This window comes from Cannabis sativa, chromosome 8 (genome assembly GCF_029168945.1).
Source record: "Cannabis sativa cultivar Pink pepper isolate KNU-18-1 chromosome 8, ASM2916894v1, whole genome shotgun sequence".
In the NCBI taxonomy this organism is placed as follows: domain Eukaryota; kingdom Viridiplantae; phylum Streptophyta; class Magnoliopsida; order Rosales; family Cannabaceae; genus Cannabis; species Cannabis sativa.
In genome coordinates, this window is record NC_083608.1 from 21,419,302 (window position 1) to 21,439,377 (window position 20,076).

At 42.0% G+C, this 20,076-nt stretch overlaps 1 protein-coding gene across 1 annotated transcript; it reads left to right on the plus strand.

Moving 5' to 3' along the window:
• Window positions 1–16,823: 16,823 nt before the first annotated feature.
• On the plus strand, window positions 16,824–18,107 carry LOC133030467 (uncharacterized). Its single transcript, XM_061103220.1, has one exon. The coding sequence runs from the start codon at window positions 16,824–16,826 to the stop codon at window positions 18,105–18,107; it is 1,284 nt and encodes a 427-aa protein (XP_060959203.1).
• The last annotated feature ends 1,969 nt before the right edge of the window (window positions 18,108–20,076 follow it).

A 20,076-nucleotide genomic window follows, 5' to 3' on the forward strand; every position in this document is an offset into this window, starting at 1 on the left:
GTTAGTGCCTTGACCAATATCAAGCAACTGCCCACTGAGACCTTGAAGAATTACATCAAGAGGTTCCGAGAGGAAGCCTCGAAGACCAAGAAGGTTGATGACGGACAACAGCTTGCACTTCTCCAAGCAGGAATCCGTACTGGGACTCCCTTCTGGAATGAGTTGCAGCAAGAAGGGGCTGCTAGCCTCCAGGACTTCCAGAAAAGAGTCCAAAAGTATATCAACCTCGAAGAAGCCCAAATCGTGGCCTATGGAGGCTATTATCCCACCGGGATAGCAGGGTACATGCCCGGAGTATCACCCTCGGGTACTGCCCCGACTGCAACTCCGCAGGTGAGTGGCATACAGTTCTCTGCTACCCCCGGGTATAGCCAGGGCCAAGCTTTGGCGCCAGCATCTTCTCATTTTGGCAACCCGTCCGGGGTGAATGGGCAAGCTCCTTCACAGGCTGCCCCGACTGCTAGCTTAACAGGCCCTACCCAGGGATCGAGGAGTAAAAGGTCCTCCAAAGGCAGCACCCGAACGGGAGAGAAGCGCCAGAAAAAGGGGTACACCCCCCAATATACTCAATACACGGAGCTATCGGACTCTCAGGAACGTGTGTACTTCGCCACTAGGCAAAATACGCACTACCGGAGACCACAACCGTTGTACAAAGACAGCTCCCGGAGAGATCCGAGCAAGAGATGCGAGTACCACAACGACATTGGTCATAGCACCAATGAGTGTAAGAATCTCAAGGACGAGATCGAAAATCTAATCCGTTTGGGCCACCTCCATGAGTGGATCAAGAATAGGTTGCCCCACCTTAATCCGGGACAGGTGGCTGGGGGTATGCCTCCGGGAACACCAGGGGGTACAGCAGGAGTATTGGCTCCAGCTGCTCCCGCAGGTGACGCCCAGCATATTCCCGGGCTACCGCCCCGGCCTAACGGGCGGGTGGCCATGATCTCCGGAGGTCCCCATATCGGAGGGAACACTCGCAAGGAGCGAAAGCGATACGCCGAGGCCGCGAAACACAATGAGATATGGGAAGTTACTCAACTCCCAGCTCAAAGGCCTCGGCTGATGGACCAACCCATCACGTTCACGGAAGAAGACGCCAAGACGGTGCGTTTCCCTCATCACGACCCGTTGGTCATAGAGACCCCCATCGCGAATAAAGTGGTGGCCAGAGTCTTAATTGACAATGGGAGTTCCGTGAACCTGCTCTTCAAAGAAGCCTTCACCACGATAGGGTTGACCGACCGTGACCTCTCGCCTAGTGGGTCGCAGCTCACGGGGTTTAACGGGGCGACGCTTATCCCGATGGGAAAAGTAAGGCTCCCGGTTACTCTGTGCCCGGATACTCCCCAAAGCACATTTAAATATTGCACCTTCGTGGTGGTAGACTGTCCGACAGCCTACAACGCGATCCTCGGCCGACCGGCCCTAGCGGACTTTGGTGCAATCACTTCGATCCGGCATCTGTGCCTAAAATTCCCTACCCAGGAGGGCGGAGTCGGAACTGTGAGGGGAAATCAGGGGGAAGCAAGGCAATGTTATAATGTTGCCACCCACCTACCCGTACTTATGGTCCGGGAGTCCCCTGAGATAGAGATAGCTGAAGAGGATGAGTTGGATCCTCGTGTAGGATCTGAAAGGGTCGTGGAACCAATGGAGGACGTCGAAGAAATACCAGTGTGCGACGACGACTCCACCAAAGTACTCCGGATAGGGAAGAACCTGGACCCTGAGGAAAAGGACAGAATAATAAAAACACTGAAGGGCGCCATCGACATCTTTGCATGGCGCCAAGAAGACATGACCGGCATAAGCCCTCACGTCATCACCCATGTACTCAATGTCAACCCGGACATGCATCCTGTACAGCAAAAGAGACGCCCGCTCGACTCGGTGAAAGTCGAGGCTCTAGAGAAAGAGGTGGACAAACTTTTGACCAGCCGCATGATCCGCGACGTGTACTATCCGGAATGGCTGGCCAATCCGGTCCTGGTGCCCAAGCCGAACGGCACTTGGCGAGTTTGTATAGACTTCACGGATCTAAACAAAGCTTGTCCAAAGGACTGCTTCCCGCTGCCCAGGATCGACCAAATGGTAGACGCCACTTCCGGATTTAAACTGTTATCTTTCATGCTTGCCTATGCTGGGTACAATCAAATAAAAATGCATACGGCAGACCAGGAATGCACTAGCTTCAGGACCGATAAGGGGGTATACTGCTACCTAGTCATGCCTTTCGGACTGAAAAACACCGAAGCAACCTATCAAAGAATGGTTAACCGGATGTTAAAAGGCCTCCTGGGACGAAACATGGAGGTGTACGTGGACGACATGCTCGTCAAATCCAAAGCATGCAACAGCCACGCAAGCGACTTAGAAGAATGTTTCGAAGTTGTCCGGAGATACGGTATAAAACTCAACCCAAAGAAGTGCACCTTCGGGGTCAAATCAGGAAAATTCCTGGGTTTCATAGTCAGCCAAAGGGGGATTGAAGCAAACCCGGAAAAAATCCAGGCTCTCCTGGATATGCCATCCCCCGAGAAGCATAAAGACGTGCAGAGCTTGACCGGAAAGGTAGCCGCATTAAGCCGTTTTATCTCACGATCCACGGACAAGTGCATACCCTTCTTCAACGTACTAAAGAAATGCCAAAAGTTCGAATGGTCGGACGAATGCGAGGAGGCATTCAAAAGGCTAAAAGATCACATGGCCAAGCCTCCTATCCTATCGAAACCCGTCCTTGGAGAAGACTTGTTTCTTTACTTGGCCGTCTCCGAGCACGCGGTCAGCGCTGCCCTGGTCCGGGAGGAAGAGAAAACTCAGCATCCCGTGTACTATGTCAGTAAGCGCATGATAGGGGCCGAGACAAGGTACCCGGTCATTGAAAAATTAGTATTTTGCCTCCTGATGGCGTCAAGGAAGTTAAGGCCATACTTCTAAGCCCATCCGATCAAGATCCTAACCAATCACCCGCTCCGGCAAGTTCTCCAGAAGCTTGAAGCGTCCGGAAGACTCCTCAAGTGGGCAATGGAGCTAAGTCAATTCGACTTGCACTACGTCCCCCGGATTTCCATAAAAGGCCAAGCCTTGGCAGACTTCATTACCGAATGCAACGAAGCCGAGGCAACAGCGAATACGCCGGTACCACCGATCCCCACCTGGAGGGTATTTGTAGACGGAGCCTCTAACGAGAACGGATCAGGAGCCGGAGTGGCTATGATATCACCAACTGGACTGCGGCTCCAGGCGGCCCTCCAATTTGACTTCACAGCTTCAAATAATGAGGCCGAGTATGAAGCCCTAATAGCAGGGCTGAAGTTGGCAAAAGCTGTAGAAGCCAAAAGAGTGGAAGTCTACAGTGACTCTCAACTGGTCGTAAACCAGGTATCCGGAGAATACCAAACTCGCGGTGAGCGGATGGCCGCGTACGTAACAATAGTCCGAGAACTGCTCCACGAGTTCGCGGACTATAAAATAGAAAGAATCCCCCGAGAAAAGAACGCTCATGCGGACTGTCTGGCTAAGTTAGCCTCGGACAGCGAAATCGAAGAGCTGGGGGTAGTACCAGTAGAACGCTTGGCAGAACCAAGCATCAAAATAAAAGAGACCACACTAACGGTTGGGCAAGAACCCAGCTGGATGGTCCCCATCATAAAATACATAACAACAGGTGAGTTGCCCCAAGAGAGGGCACTGTCTTGAAAAATTCAGTATCAGGCTCATCGTTATGTAATGATGGACCAAATTCTCTACCGGAGAGGACTCAGCATGCCTTATTTAAGGTGTGTATCGGACCCTGAAGCTAGACAAATCATGCTAGAGGTCCACGAAGGGTTCTGTGGAGATCATACGGGAGGACCCAGTCTCTCAAAGAAAATATTGAGGCAAGGGTACTTCTGGCCAACAATGAAAAAAGATTGTATAGACTATGTCCAAAAGTGTGACTCGTGCCAAAGGTACGCGAACATACCGAGAGCCCCTCCAAACGAGATCACCCTGATGACCAGTCCCTGGCCCTTCGCGGTCTGGGGAATAGATCTCATCGGGTCTCTGCCAACGGGAAAAGGAGGGGTAAAGTATGCAATAGTAGCAGTAGACTACTTCACCAAATGGACAGAGGCTGAGCCTATGAAGACAATAACTGCCAAGAAGGCATTGGACTTTGTTATCAAAAACATAGTGTGTCGATACGGCTTGCCTCACAAAATAGTCTCCGACAATGGAAAGCAATTTGATTGCGAGGAATTTACTGACTTCTGCAACCAACACGGAGTAGTGAAGAGCTTCTCCGCGGTCGCCAGGCCTCAAACAAACGGCCAGGCGGAAGCGGTCAATAAAATCCTAAAGGTCACCTTGAAGAAGAAGCCGCCGGCACTGCAAAAACAACTGGCCTGAAGAATTGCCAAGGGTATTATGGGCCTACCGGACGACCCCCAGAACCACAACCGGTCACTCGCCTTTTTCAATGGCGTACGGTTGTGAAGCAATGGTCCCGGTAGAAACATTATTCCCATCCCACAGGAGGACGACTTACGATCCTGCCGCAAATCAGGCACTGCTTCAAGAAGCTTTGGATCAAGTCGAAGAACTCCGGGATGAGTCTCAAATACGGATGGCTGCTTATCAAAAGAAGGTGACCAAGTATTTTAACTCTAAGGTTAAAAACAGAAAATTCGCTATTGGGGATATGGTCCTAAGAAGGGTTTTCCACCACCCAAGAACCGGAGTGGGGGTACTTGGGCCAAATTGGGAAGGACCATATGAGATCGAGGACGAGATCGGTTCCGGCACTTACAAACTAAAAAGAATGGACGGAACCACCGTGCCAAGAGCCTGGAATGCCGATCACCTCAGAAGATATTACCAGTAGCGAAATAAAACTTAGACTTTGTTCAAAGGGTTTGTACCGTCCTAATGTATACCTCCTCTACATGTTAAGTAAAACTGAGTGCCTTAAAAACAAAGTTTCTATGCCACTCAGGGGGGTACTAGGGTATACCGCACGGACAAACAGAAAAACAAACTAAGTAAAATATCCTGACCCAAAGAAGGGTGTCAAAAAGTATGCACAAAAATAAAAAGCATAAGCATAAAAATCCTGATCCAAAGGACAGGTTAAAAAACATAAGTATGTGGCAAAAGAAAGATCACATATAAAATATCCTGGCCCAAAGGGCAGGTCATATACATATAAATGGCCCGGGGATAGGCCTTAAAAAATATTGTCTCCCCTTCGAATAAAAACTGCTACCAATATATATTGTTCCAAGGCAGCAGCAAATATGTACAAAAGAAAAAAAAAAGAGAGAATAATAAAAGAAGCGGGTGGAATCTTGGTTATACTGGGTCAATCATACAGCAGCTCAGTCAATGCGCGGAGGAAGGCGAGGTCCGATACGTGCCTCTACCATGGCATCAAGCTTCTTCTTCTTTTCCCAGAATTTGGCAATCATGTCCTCGGGTTTGGGATAAAAAGTAAGCTTGATATTTTGGTCGTTGGTGGACCAAGCCATGTAGACCCCATCATCGAAGCGCTTCGGACACCGGGCACAGGAAACAGGAGAAAGGAGCTCGGCTCTTTTTGCCTTTTTGATGGATTGCTCCTTGTAGTCCCTGAGCTCCTTCAGCTCCGCAGCTAGAGCGGCCCTGGACTCTATGTTCGCCTAGTGAGTTTCCTCTAAGGATCTCACCTTGGCAACCATCTCGTCCAAAGCCTCCCTGGCCTCCCGGAGGTCCCGCCTGGCCTTATCAGCAGCCTCGCTTTGAGCCTTCAGCTCCTCCTGGTGTTGGGCCTCCAACCTGTCCCTCCGCTGGGCCTCGTCCCGGATCATGGCTTCCGCCTGAGCCTCCCTCCGTTTGGCCTCCTCCTCCTTGGCCTTGGCAGCCGCCTCCTGGCGCTCGGCAGCCTCCTGGTAGATCTGCCTCTCCGCTGTAAGGTCCTGAAGGACCTTCCTGACATCGTTCATGTCCCCAAAGTCGGACAGAACGAAGCCATGGTTTATGATGTTCTTGGAGAGGCGGCCAGCCTCAGCAGCAAGCTGGACAATAACACAAGTGTAAGAAGGAAAAATTTCCCAAGAAGAAAAATAAAGGGAAAAGCAAAATTGCGAAGTACTTACCACGGTGAGGGAATGGCTGAGGTCCTGGACTTGGAAGATGGAGTTCAGGGAGGCACAAGTGGCGAACCGCTTAGGCGCGCATCGGGTAAGCTGAGAAGCGAACTCGCCGGTCATCTCTGCGGCAAAGGGAGCCAAGGTGGGCCCAAGGAAGCGACGGAACCAGTCCGATAGGGGGTCCAGGTTAAGGTCCCACGGATCCTGGTACTCCGGGTTGTTGATACTTGCCTCTACCTCAACCCGCAAAACCCTCCTAAGGGCCTCCACCTCGGCATACCCCCGGGAGTACTCGTCCATGGCATAGTTATGCTTGGCTATCCGAAGCTCTTGCCTCACCTCATCCCCTGGGACCGGAGTAAGCACGATGTTGGGAGGAGCAGGATTTTCTTCCATGGGGGAAACCCCGCCGTCAAGACCATGGGCAGGAGTGTCGGCTCTCCGAGGCTTCTTGGGCTCGTCCTGGGCAATCATCTTGCCATTGCGCTTACGAATCAGAGCTACCTCAGGCTCCTCTTTGCCCTCTTCAGCCTCCTCCGGAAGGGCTCGGATCTCTCCCGCACCCTCGGCGACTTCCTCAGGGAAGTCCCACTGCTTTCCTTGGCCTTCTCCCGGAAGCACCTCCTCGTCGTCCACTAAATCAATAGTGTCAGGGGGAGCGCTAGAAGAGACCTTCAGGGAAGGGGCTATGGGGGAAGAGGTAAAGGCCGGAGGAGCCACGAGAGTGTGAACTCCGGCAAGCTGTTCCAAGATGGTATCCATGGAGACACCTGTTTCACAAAAATAAGCAAGTGTTAGATATCCGTGGGGAACCACTTATACAAGATACAGCAAATATGCTACTCCTACCCGAACTTCCTAATTCAGCCCTAGCAAAGTCCTGAACTTTAATGCTGGCAGCATCATCTCCAAGATAGCTGTCCGAAGGCCGGAACCAGCTGGACGTAATGTAAGCTGAAGGACCTAAGGGAATAGGTTCCGGAGGGCCAGAGCCCATCCATCACCGACCTAGAAAATCTCCTAAGTTTGAAAAATAAAATTCCTTCAAACGATCCCCCCACCGGGTCGATGGCATCCTAAACCTATGAAGACGCTCGTCGAACCCTACAGGCCTATGACTGGCGTATTCACCAACGGAAGGAACATAACGAATTATCAAAGGAGACTTACCGCCGGCACCAGAGGTGCTAGCACCAGGAGCCCCCGAGTTTGGCTCTGGGACCGAAGGCTGTGGCCGGGGGGTTTTCCTCTCCGAAGAGTCCTTAATACGAAGGGGCCTCCTGGCAGGACGATCCCCAATCTCTTCTTGAAGAATCTTGTCAAAAAATTTAGCCTCGGACTTCCTGGCAATCGCCTGGCTCCTTCGCATCACCGGGCTCCCCACGCGAAGTCCCCTCCCAGAGGCAGCCTAGGCCTGAGAGTATGCCTTCTCCTGGGCCTTCTGGTAGAGATAGTCTTGGTATTTTTTCTCTGTCGTGGCGATAAGCTCATCCCGGAAGGCCTTCTCCGCGACCGGCGCCCTTACATTGGGACAGACGACCCGTGAGAGGTTAGAATCCTCCACTGATTGATGCGGAAGGATAAGTTTGGCCTTCCTGCAATTTTCCGTGGTGACCAAACCCCCGACATCGAGATCGGCGCGGTCGTAGGGGGCAAAGGCTTGGGCCCTCCGGAGGAAGGTCTGAGTAGGGGCCGTCCGCTGATAGGGTGGGATCCTCACCCACTCAGTAAGGAGCTCCGGGTGATCCACTGCCCTGAACCCGGAGGAAAAGAAAAAGCGATGGCGATACTCCTTGACGTGAGTCTGCCTATTATACGGAACCACCCCCTCGTTAGCGGGATGGATCCGGAACCCATAGAAACCGTCCTTAAGTTTGTCCCCTTTCTTGGGGACGGATACAAGTTCATAAAAATACAAAATTTCCGCCGGGCGGGGAGATCCCCATCCGCGGGCGGCATAAAAAATAAATAAGCCTGAAAGCAGGCGATAAGCTTGAGGAATGAGTTGGTATGGCGCAAGGCCGACAAAAACAAGGAAATTAACAAAATAGTCCTGAAGTGGGAGCATGGCACCGGCCATCAGGTGTGTCTGGCTCCAGGCTCCGAAGCCGCCGTAATTGTGGTTAGGCGTCTCCGAGTCGCGAGGTGGCCGGTGATAAGTCCCCGAAGTGGAAGGTTTGATCCCGGCAACGTCCATAATATTCTCCAGTTGATGAGGACAGGTTAAGGTGGAATGAAGCTCAGCCGCTTCCCACCCGGTTGCTCGGGACTTATACCCCTCCTGGGCAACGGGTCCCAGGGAAACCTCCTCCAGAGTGGCCATGCGTTTCCCGCTCTTCTTCGAAGACTTCGAACCAGAGGCAGACATTTTCTATTCTGTGAAAAACAAAAAAGAAAGAGAAAATTCCAGCAGTTAGGTCCCATACCAAACCCTAAGTCAAGAAAAAGGGAATGGGGGTCCCCTAACCGCTGGAAAGAGGCCCCCTCCGGACACGTGTCACATAGGAAACCCTAGAAAGATTCCTTGAACAAGTGTCGGGTGCAGTAAAATCGCAGAAGGTGGTTTTACACAGTAAGGGGAACAGAAAGAAAAAGACCCCATTCTATGCCCTAAGCAACCGTTGAACGAAGAACATATGGTTCTCTTCAACGAAAATGCACGATAATAACAGAGGCATAATAATGGCGATCCTACAACTAAAGCAGTAAACACAAAACAGAATACATGAAGAACCTAAACACTTGCATGCCCAGAAATCTCAAAGTGCGAACCCAAAAAAAAAAAACAAACAAAGCAAGTAAAAGCATGTCATTACCAAAGGATGCAAGAAACTTACAGTGAAGTGTTGAACTGGGAGTCCTGAGTTTAGTCGAGTAAAGACGAGAAGGACTGATAATAGCAAACAAGGAAAAACTAGAAAAAAATGGCAAAGTGTTCAGAAGGTTCGTGCTGTTTTTGAAGAATTTTCTCTCTGGGAAATTCGAGCAAAAATGGCAAGGAATGGAAAGTAACCGAAATGAAGGAAAGATGGTGGCTTTTATAGGCAAAAATGCATGAGGAACAGGCGTCACCACCTACCAATCGTACGGTGGGGGAAACGCACAATTCAAATACCCAAAGATCAACGGGTCAGATTGAGTTGCCATAAAGGCGGTGGAAACGTTTGAGTATCCGTCTGACACCATTAACGCGCCGCATCAATCAAGGGGCGTGAAATGAATCGACCTCTGCAAAAAAGCGAATCGCTGCATTTAATGCCATCATTAGATGCACCCTCACGCGCCCCAAGCTCGTACCGGGAAACCAAGGAGTCGGCCGGAGACACCTCTGCAAAAAGCGAATCGCTGCATTAAATGTCATCATTAAATATGCCCCCACGCGCTCTGAGCTTGAGCCAGGGAACCGAGGAGTCAACCGGAGGCACCTAAGCAAGCCTTGGTTTACTTTTCAAGTAAACAAGGCTTGGGGGTAAATGTTGGCCCTGATTTCGCCCAATATACGTGGACCAATCAAACAGGGACACGTGGATCAGATAACTTGTAAATATTTGCTAAGTCTTTGAATGCCACAAGGAAGCACCCTGGGCATAGGTCCCGGAGGAGGCACCCAGAGTACAAGGTGCTCCCGGAAGCTCGCATAGCATAAAGCCTCTCCGCGAAGTGTGAGGCTTCTCCTGAGCAATCAAGTCGCATTTAATGCTGCATGGGAGGAAGCGTGTTGGGACTGCAACACGCAATAAAGTCTGACGGCACAACCTCCAAACAGCAGCGCCACAGTAATGATCATTTAAAGTCTAGCGACGGCTACTCTGCGAAGAGTCACATCAATCACAAGGCAAAAAGGACATTCCTCATAAAAATCCTACAGCACCTAGGGATTTGACCATGCATTACTCATGGTATATTCATTGGGAATACCCAACTTTATGGATACTTACAGATATGTTTGTAAGAACAATTCTAGGGATTACCCCACCAAAACACTATAAATACCCCCTCAAAGCTCATTTAATGGGATCGAGAATCTTGGGTTGCATATGAGCAAGAAGAGTAAATACTCACCAAGAACATTCTCTGTATTTATAAGGGTAACATTCCCTCAAGTGTAGAATCTGTATTAAATACATCCATCAATAACAAAGACTCGTGGACTAAGGCTCATTAACGCCCCAACCACGTAAAAATCCTTATCTCGCTTTCTTACAGCTTAATATTATAATCATATTTTAATAGTTGCCGAAAATCTCGGTCAACAAATACATTGTTTTATTCAAACATAGTATTATTTATTATTTAATACAATACGATCCTTATACAGCGTACCAATTAGTGTGTTAATTTCTTAATTGAATTTCATTTTATGTAGTTGCATATATATCTGTTGTGTTGTTTTTGTGTTTGGTTATTTGTTCTAGCTGTGTGCGTTTGTTATTTATTATCTAAATTGCCTTTTCGTTTGTATTTTGTGTTCATAACATAATTAAGTATAAGATATATATGTTATATTATTTATAATAATATAATATATAGATTAAATATGTGTAATAAACTAATAATATGTAACATATGACTATATTAGTTGTCATCTTTTTGTAACATTTGGGGAGTTGTTACTATGAGTAACCTCCACCATTATCACGAACATTAAGAGTGTAAAAAGATGTTACACATCTTAATTTGAAATTCTTAATGCCATAGGAGTTATGGTGTATGTAGGAGTTATATTTGAGTCCATAACATCTATGGAGGTTATGAGTTTGAATTTCAAATGGTGATATCCTAAATACTATATAAAGAGGTCTAAAGTGCTCATTTTGAAGATGAAGTTTTCTATCAAAAAAAGCAGTTTGCTAGAAAACCCTAAGGCTTGATAATTCCCAAAGCTATTTGCATGTGAGTTCCCTTAGTGCTTAGAGATAGGGAGAAATAAGCTTTTGGACAAAGGTGTAATACACTACAACATTTATGGTTATTAGAGGCGGAGGATTTTGCTGGTAATAATCCCCAAGTCCGCTGGTAAAAGTTAATAGCAGCGGGGTCCACCGGTAATAATTTGCCGGTAATGCTTAGTGGGTATTAACATTCACCGCTAATAATAGTGTCAGACACATAAACTGACATTATTAGTATCGGCGGACCAATCCGCCTCTAATGCTTTTTTGTTTTTTTCATTACATGTTAATATTAATAAAAATTAAAATTAAAATTAAAAATATTACTATAATTTAAATTATATTTACTGATCAATAACACTCAATACTACATAAAAATATTTATTATTGAACTTTCACATATACAAACATTTAAATAACAAATATATAACAAAATAAATAATTATACATTGTAACATTTTAGTAAACATAATATTCATCTTCAACAACAAATCAGCTATTTTATTAAAAACAATGTTCATCTCCAACAATAACTGCACAATTGAATCTATTGCCGCCAACAATCGATCTATTTCTTTGGTATCAAATGATTTTAAAGCGGTCGACCTTTCATCTTCAACAAGTCCTTGAAATCCACAGCCTTGGTCAGTTTTATTCTGCATATAGCAAATAATCAATAAAGTTTATCATATAATATATGTGCTTGAATTCTTAAAATTCAACCAAAATTAATTACCTTCCACAACGGACAACCATAACACTAGTACAAAACACACTTTTGGTGTCGGTTTTAAACTGAGACTACTACTTTTAGTGTCGGTTCATAAAACCAACACCTATACTACAGTGACAAAAAGTAAATTATTGGTGTCGGTTATAAAACGGCACATTTGAGTATTGGTCTCGTTTTATAACTGACACTTAAAGTATACATTTATATTTTATCTTTTAGTGCTGGTTTTAAACCGACACCATTGATTTTTGGTCTCATTTTATAACCGACACTTAAAGGTTCTTTAGTGTCAGTTATAAAATGACACCAAAAAACTTATTTATGATTTCCTACATTTTTTAGTGTCGGTTTTAAAACGACACAATATTATTAGCAGGGTGTAAATTACTATAATTTGTCAAATTTCCCATCTATATTGTAAGATTTCTAAATTAAGACAAAATAACAACAAAAAATAAATAATAAAATACTTATACCATAAAAATTTTAACTTCACAAAGTACTTATACTTAAATCAGTTAGTATAACAAAGTACTATGTTTATACTAACTAATTACAATAACCAAAGCATGTCCTACACAAAAAAGTTCCAAAGCTTCAATGTTGCGTTGGTTTAGTGAGCTCGAACTGAAGGAATTCCGCCCATTCATCCTGAAGTATATTGATTTCGTCAGGTATGTACAGGGTATCAATGTTATACTATAAAAGAAAGAGAAGAATTCTATAAGTTAATTATAAATTAATAAAAAGTACTTAAAATAACAAGTTACCAAATAATTGTATATACCTTAGTGGCCAAGTGACGTGTTGGATTTGGCACAGTCATGAGCTCTTGAATAAACTTCATGCAGTAATTGTTGGGTTTTATGCCCTAAATAAAACTCCATTTCAATGTAATCTATTTTATTCAACATCAATAAAAGAAACAGAAGTATTTTTCATTCATTTGTGTATGTTTTGGTTCACTTAATCAATTGCTTGTCTATTTGATTTATAAATTCAACTTAAACCCTTTTCACATACTTGATCCTGTTTATTGTGTTGTCATCACTTTGGAAAGTAAACATGACTATGTGAATAAAGTTTCCTAGATTTATCAGATACAGGGTTTTACTGATATGATAATCTACAACAAGAGTTTACTTGCATTTGGAGAAATGCTATGTTCTTTCCAGAACATTGGTTAAAGTAAAGCTCAGGTTGGATGCATGGAGTATGCATCGGAAGGGACCGATATTGAACTTTGACTTAGATTTATTAAACTTACCGTAAAATCTATTCAAGTCAATATCGCCTAGTTGATCCTAGATCAAATGTTCTTAATCCTGTTATGATTAGGCTCAATCTTGAAAGGCTATTCGTGTTCTTTGATTTGTTAGTTAAGCCTACTTTTAGGTCAGGGTGATACGTACATTTTGGGAACACGGTAGTGCAATTGAGTGGTAGTGCTAACATAAACATGGAATCTACAGCTTCTATCTGGCGAATAGTAAGCAAAGGATGATCTCCTTCGAGCTTGACCAAACAAACATAAATGGTGGAGTACTCATTTCACATAAGCTGAAATATCATTTATACGGGGTCAAGTGTTTTAAGGATAAACTACATAGGAGGGTGTAACGGTAATCTAATCCCTTTACAGTGTAGATCATTCATATAGAGGATCATTGATCAAATTAGGATTATAACAATGGATAACTAATGATGTGTTTATATGGTGGAACATATAGAGCATTCTATATACTGAGAGTGCAATTCTAAGTTCTATGCGTGGATTCAACGAAGAATTAATAAGTTAGTGAATTTTAGTAATAAATTCTTGATCTACTTATTGGAAGCTCGGTTATATAGACCCATGGTCCCCCTACTAGTTGAGATAATATTGCTTGTAAGACTCATGTAATTGGTTTTGATTAATCAATTATAATTCTCAAGTTAGACTATGTCTATTTGTGAATTTTTCACTAAGTAAGGGCGAAATTGTAAATAAAGAGTTATTAGGGGCATATTTGTTAATTATGTTACTTTGTATGGTTCAATTAATAGATATGATAAATGACAATATTATTTAATAATTACTTATAGTTATTAAATAGTTAGAATTGACATTTAAATGGTTGAATTAGAAAATTGGTATTTTTGAGAAAATCAGATACAAAAGTGATAAAACTGCAAAATTGCAAAAAGTGAGGCCCAAACCCAATAAGCCATGGCCGGCCACTTTTATAGGAGTTTTACCTCTGACATTTTCATTATTTTAATGCCAAATAATTCAAACCTAACCCTAGTGGAATGCTATAAATAGGTAGTGAAGGCTTCAGGAAAATTACACTTCTCATTCAGAAAAACCTGAGCCTCTCTCTCTACCTTTGGCCGCCACTCTCTCTCTCTCTTCTTCCTTAATGTTTCGAAACCCTTAGTGATTAGAGTAGTGCCCACACATAGCAAGCAATACCTCAATCATAGTGAGGAAGATCGTGAAGAAAGATTTTCAGCAAAAGGAGTTTCAGCATCAAAGATTCGGAGAAAGAGATCCAGGTTCAGATCTTGATAATACTCTGCGACAGAAAGGATACAAGGGTTAGAGATCTGAACGGAAGGAGTCATTTAATTCCGCTGCACCCAATATAAGGTTTCCTAAACTTTATATGTGTTTATTTCATCGTTTTAGAAAGTTCATATTTAGGGTGTTAATCAACATACTTGTGAGTAGATCTAAGATCCTGGTAAAATAATTTCCAAAAACTGGTATCAGAGCCATGGTAATTGATTTGCTTGCAAGAAATTTGGACTTTAAAAAGATTGTTTGATGTTTTGGATGGTATCATGTTGTATTGAGTGTTATTTGATGATTGATTGATGTTTGTGAATTTTCGTGACAAATAATTGAATATCTATTTCTGGAATTATTTTTATTGGATAGTATGGAAAAAATTAAGCAAGTTCCTTTTTTACAGAACTCAATTTCGATTTAATTTGAATTGGTTATGATCTTTTGAAGTTTCGAAAAAATTGGGGTTGAGCAGCACCCTCGTGCGCGCGTGGATTTCATGCAAATCCTGCATTCCGCCGAGGTTGCACGCCCATGACACCCCAGCACGCGCGCGGACGGGTATGCACAGCATCCCGTCCGTATAGCTTGCAATTTTTTTATTTTTCTTCGTTTTTTCATGTTTTTTCATGGAATTAACTTCCGATTTTTTGTGTAGTTCTGTATTTAGACATTTACTATTCCTAATTCAACTCTAATTATCATAATGAATTAATTTAATATTTTTTAAATTTAATTCATGATATTAGTGTAATTTGAATTTGAAATAGTCAATATCTATCTTTTTTGCTTAATTATCTATCTTATTTTTAAATTTGATTATATCTTATCTTATTTTTAAATTTAAGGTCAGATTTTAAATTTTTTAAATTCAATTTTTTTTTAAAAAATAATTTGACCTTATTTAAATTTAAAATAAGATAACTATAATCATGTAATTTTAAATAGATGTAAGATATTTTGCTAACTTTTAAATTTTGTTATTTTATTTATTTAAATTACATTTAAAATCTGAAAAAGATATTCATTTATCTTTTTTAATTTTTATTTATCAAATAACATTTAATTTTTAAAAGTAGTTAGCAAATTTTGAAATGATATTTAGGTTAGTTGAAACCTAATTTTTCAAAATTGTAGGTTTAATTTTAAATTTAAATTTTTAATTTAATTTCGAATTTTTTTTAATTTTTTTTTAAATTTTCGAAAATTATTTTTTTTAATTAATTATTTTTTTCGAAATTATTTATTTAAAATTAAATAAATCCTACATCCAACTATCCAGCTAACCTTGTTGCAGGAGTATGTGTTTTAGCTTATTTGTAAGTTTTTAAAACTTATTATTGCTTGATTGCAAATAGCCATGGTTAACTTGTTGACAGATCCAATGATCTGATTTTAACTCATGACTCGCTTGGTCAAGTAAATAATTTGTAACAGGTATATTTACAATCTTCTTTCATCTGTGTATGACCTAGCGACATGATAGGACCCATCCAAAGTGTGCCTATGTGAGCCTATGTGTTTAATTTCATTATAGATGCATATATGTTGTTGTTGCTAAATAAAATGTCATAGTTCTTGATAGATTTTATTTAGGCCCATTTAGTTTTTGGGCCTATTCAATTAATAACAGTTGCTCATTTTAAGGTTAAATTTCTCTCTTTTGGGCCTTGTGTGAGAGTTGGGAGCCATAGAAGTGGGTACGACATACTGAACCCAGCACCCCCTCACATGAACCACTCCAATTGTGAAGGCCCATTTGCCTGATTTGAATAACTGTACTAGGTTAATTAAATTAGTTTAACCTAATAAAATTGATTAGCAGCATAATTAATTTCATTTATTTTGAAATTAATTTAAGAAAACCATAGTTTAAAGAATTTTATATTCTAAGATAAACTATATGTATTTTCTTGTATTTAATTAAATATAGAATTATAACCATCTAGATTCTTTCTGAAGCTTAATTTAAATTTTTCATTAAATATTCCTATTTAAGTTGATATTTAGTTATCTACAACTAACCAACTTAAATCTGAATATCTTTTGGATTTAAAATTTCAAAATTAAGTTGAGGAATTTTAGGCATTGGTTATTAAGATTCTTTAGATATTTTTTAAGTTAATATCTTTTCGAATATTAACTTAAAATGGAATATTTTCAAATTAAGTGGTTACAACTTAATTTTAATATAATTAAATCTGATTTGAAAGATATTTAAGTTGATTTTTTTTAGATTCTTCTAAAACAACTTAAACAAGATAATTTCAAATTTGTTCCATTTTATTCGAATTTATTTTTCGAATTTAAATAATAATTGAAATTTAATTAAAGTTGATTTTTTATTTAAACCAACTTTAATTTGTAATTTTTCATTATTATAATATGGAACTTGTTCGATATTTATTCGAATTTAGTTTTCGAATTAAATAATAATTGAAAATTAATTAAAGTTGATTTTTTATTTAAACCAACTTTAATTTGTAATTAACATCATAAAATTAGGCGTGCGTGCGACCTGCTCCTCTTCCATGGCGAAGAAGAAGAGGGCCGTCCGAAAGCCAGCATCAACACCACTCGAGTCGACATCGATAGCTTCAGAGCACTCTCCGGTTGGTGAGGAGGAACCGGTGGAGGAGATTTACCATGAACCTTGTGCAGATCTGGGATATGAGGAAGAAATCGCTCCGACCACTGAGAAGAGCATTGGTTCGATACCAAGAAACTGGGCGGAGGAAGTTGAGAAGGCCGACTTTCAGGCGACTGCGGCAGATTTATGGAGCAAATTTCCAACGGACCAGGTATTAACTCCTTCCACTAGACTTGAATATACTGAACCCATCAAAGTGGGGGATCAAATTGTGGCTAAAATTGATATTGAAGAGGCTGAGATTGAAGCATCTTATTGGAAGAATGCTATTGTTTGTATTGTGTTGGGAGCTAATCCTCCTTTCAAGGTTTTTGAGGGGTTTGTTAACAGGGTATGGGGGAAACTTGGGATTGAGAAAGTGGCCAGGATGAATTCGGGGTTTACGCTAGTGAAATTCAGAGACGAAGCTACTCGTGATCTAATTTTAGAGACTGGTGTTATTCATTTTGACAAAAAACCAGTGGTCCTCCGACCTTGGACAACCGACATGGATGCAGCCAGAATGATTAAATCGGTTCCAGTGTGGATACGGCTGAATGGGCTGGGGCTTCAATATTGGGGCAAAACCAATCTCAGTGCCCTTGTGAGTACAATTGGGACACCGATAATGGTGGACAAAGTCACTATGGAAAGATCTATGGTTAAGTTTGCTCGGGTTCTTGTGGATATGGTGATCTCCGATAACCCCCCAAAGACTATTTCGTTCATAAATGAGAGAAAACAGTTAGTAGAACAATCGGTAGAATATGAATGGCTTCCAACGAAGTGCACTGCTTGTGATTTGCTAGGACATACAGTGGCGAACTGTAACAAAGAAAACAAGGTGACTTGGAAGAAGAAGACTAGTACAGCTGCTAATAAAGAACCTGATGAACCAATTGGGGGAGTTTCCCAACCGATAGTGAATGAGACAGTAAGAACTGATAGGACTATGGCAACCATTGAGAATGAGCAGGTGGAAAAAGGACAGAAACAGGGGTCAATGCAGGGTATTGGTGCTGTAAACAGTGAATGGATGACTCCAAAAAGAAAAGGAATGAAGATTGCTAATGTAGTTGAGACAAGAGCTATAGAGAATTTCAAAAATGGATATGAAGTCTTACAAGAGACTATCGATGGGAACTCGGATCCGCCTATTTCCATTACTTTTAATGGAGGTGTGTAATATCCTAGGTTGGAATGTGAGGGGAATGAATAAGAGAGAAAAGCAAAAAGCGATTCTCGATGTTTTTAGGATGAATAAAGTGGGGTTAGGAGCTTTGTTTGAAACAAAGGTGAAACATGACAAAGTGAAGGAGATGGTAGAAAATAACTTTCCAAATTGGGAGTTTTATTCTAGCCACCTCATCTCGGGTAGAATTTTAATTCTTTGGCAGTCCAAATTCGTTCAAGTAGAAATATTACATGAAGATGCTCAACTTATCCATTGTAAAATCAAAGTTTGTGGTCATAAGGATATCTTTCTTGTCACGGCGGTTTATGGTAGTAACTCAAAAGAGGAAAGGAAGGCTCTATGGACAAAGTTAAGTAGTATTGGTCACCCGAATTTGCCTTGGGTAATTCTAGGAGACTTTAATGCTATGTTCTCTTATGAAGATAGAAATGGGGGTAGACAAATCCAAGCCAAGGACATTGAAGATGCTCAAGATTGGCTAGCCATGGGCCAAGTGGAGGAATTCAAGTGTTCGGGTTCCTATTTCACGTGGTCTAATAAACATGAGATTGGTGATCTTATTTTCTCTAAGCTCGATCGTATGTTTGTTAACAAATTGTGGATGGATGTTTTTATGGACACTGATGCTATCTTCAAATGGGATAATGTTTCGGATCATAGCTTTTGCTTAATCCGGAATCAGAAGAAGAGTAATGTGGGCTTCAAACCTTTCAGATTTTGTAACTTTTGGGCAGATCACTCGAACTACAAACAAAGGGTTCTAGAAGCTTGGGAGACTCCTACTGATAGAAGGGGTTTAGAGGGAATTATGCAGAAGCTTCACCGGGTAAGACAGAGTTTAATTCGGTTCAGTAAGAGTGAAGTGGGTGACTTAACTGTGAAATATAGGGAAGCTAAAGATGTTTATAGCAGAACTCAAGCTGAAGCCGCCAAGAATCCGACGGACATAAGACTTCAACAGACGGCTTCTCAACAGTTGCAGCTTCTCCAACAATTGCAGAAAAACTATTCTAGTTTTATCTCTCAGCAAAGCAAGATCACTTGGATCAAATACAGTGATGAAAACTCGACTTATTTCCATGCGGCTATGAGGAAAAGGAAGCTCGAAAACAGAATAACTACATTCACCCAAGGGAACACAATTGAAGACGATTTTGATAAAGTAAGACATCACTTTTTAGCTCATTTCAAACAGTTCATGGGTAGCAGCAGTTCAGCGACATGCCGAATCTACACAGATTGCCTCTACCATGGAGAAAGACTGAATTTGAACCAGCAAGTGAACCTGATCAGACCCTTTAGTAAGAATGATGTTAGGAATGCCCTTTTTAGCATTCATTCTTCTAAGAGTCCTGGTTTGGATGGATTTGGTTCGGGTTTCTTCATTAATCTCTGGAAGGATATTGGTGATGATATATCCAAAGCTGTTTTGGGTTTCTTTACTGATGGAAGATTACCGAAAAGTTTGAATGAAACGGTGATTTCTCTTATCCCAAAGGTTGTTAATCCTTTAACTGCTAGTGATTACAGACCCATTGCTTGTTGCAACACAATTTACAAATGTATCTCTAAGATGATCTGCTCGAGACTTGCGGAGGTGCTTCCTATTCTAGTGCAAAGCAATCAAGGGGCCTTTGTGAAGAACAGGCTTCTTGCTCACAACATAATGGTTTTCCAAGATCTCCTGAAGGGTTACTTGAGGAAGAATATTTCAGCAAGGTGCATTATGAAGATTGACTTAAGCAAGGCTTATGACACGGTTGACTGGCAATTTGTTGAAGATCTCCTGAACAATCTTTGTTTTCCATCTAGATTCATTAATTGGATTATGACTTGTTTAAAGGGAACTAGTTATAATCTGCTTATGAATGGAAGAATCCAGGGTAAGTTCAAAGGTGAAAAAGGGCTTCGTCAAGGAGATCCCATGTCCCCTCTCATCTTTGTCCTTATCATGGAGTAC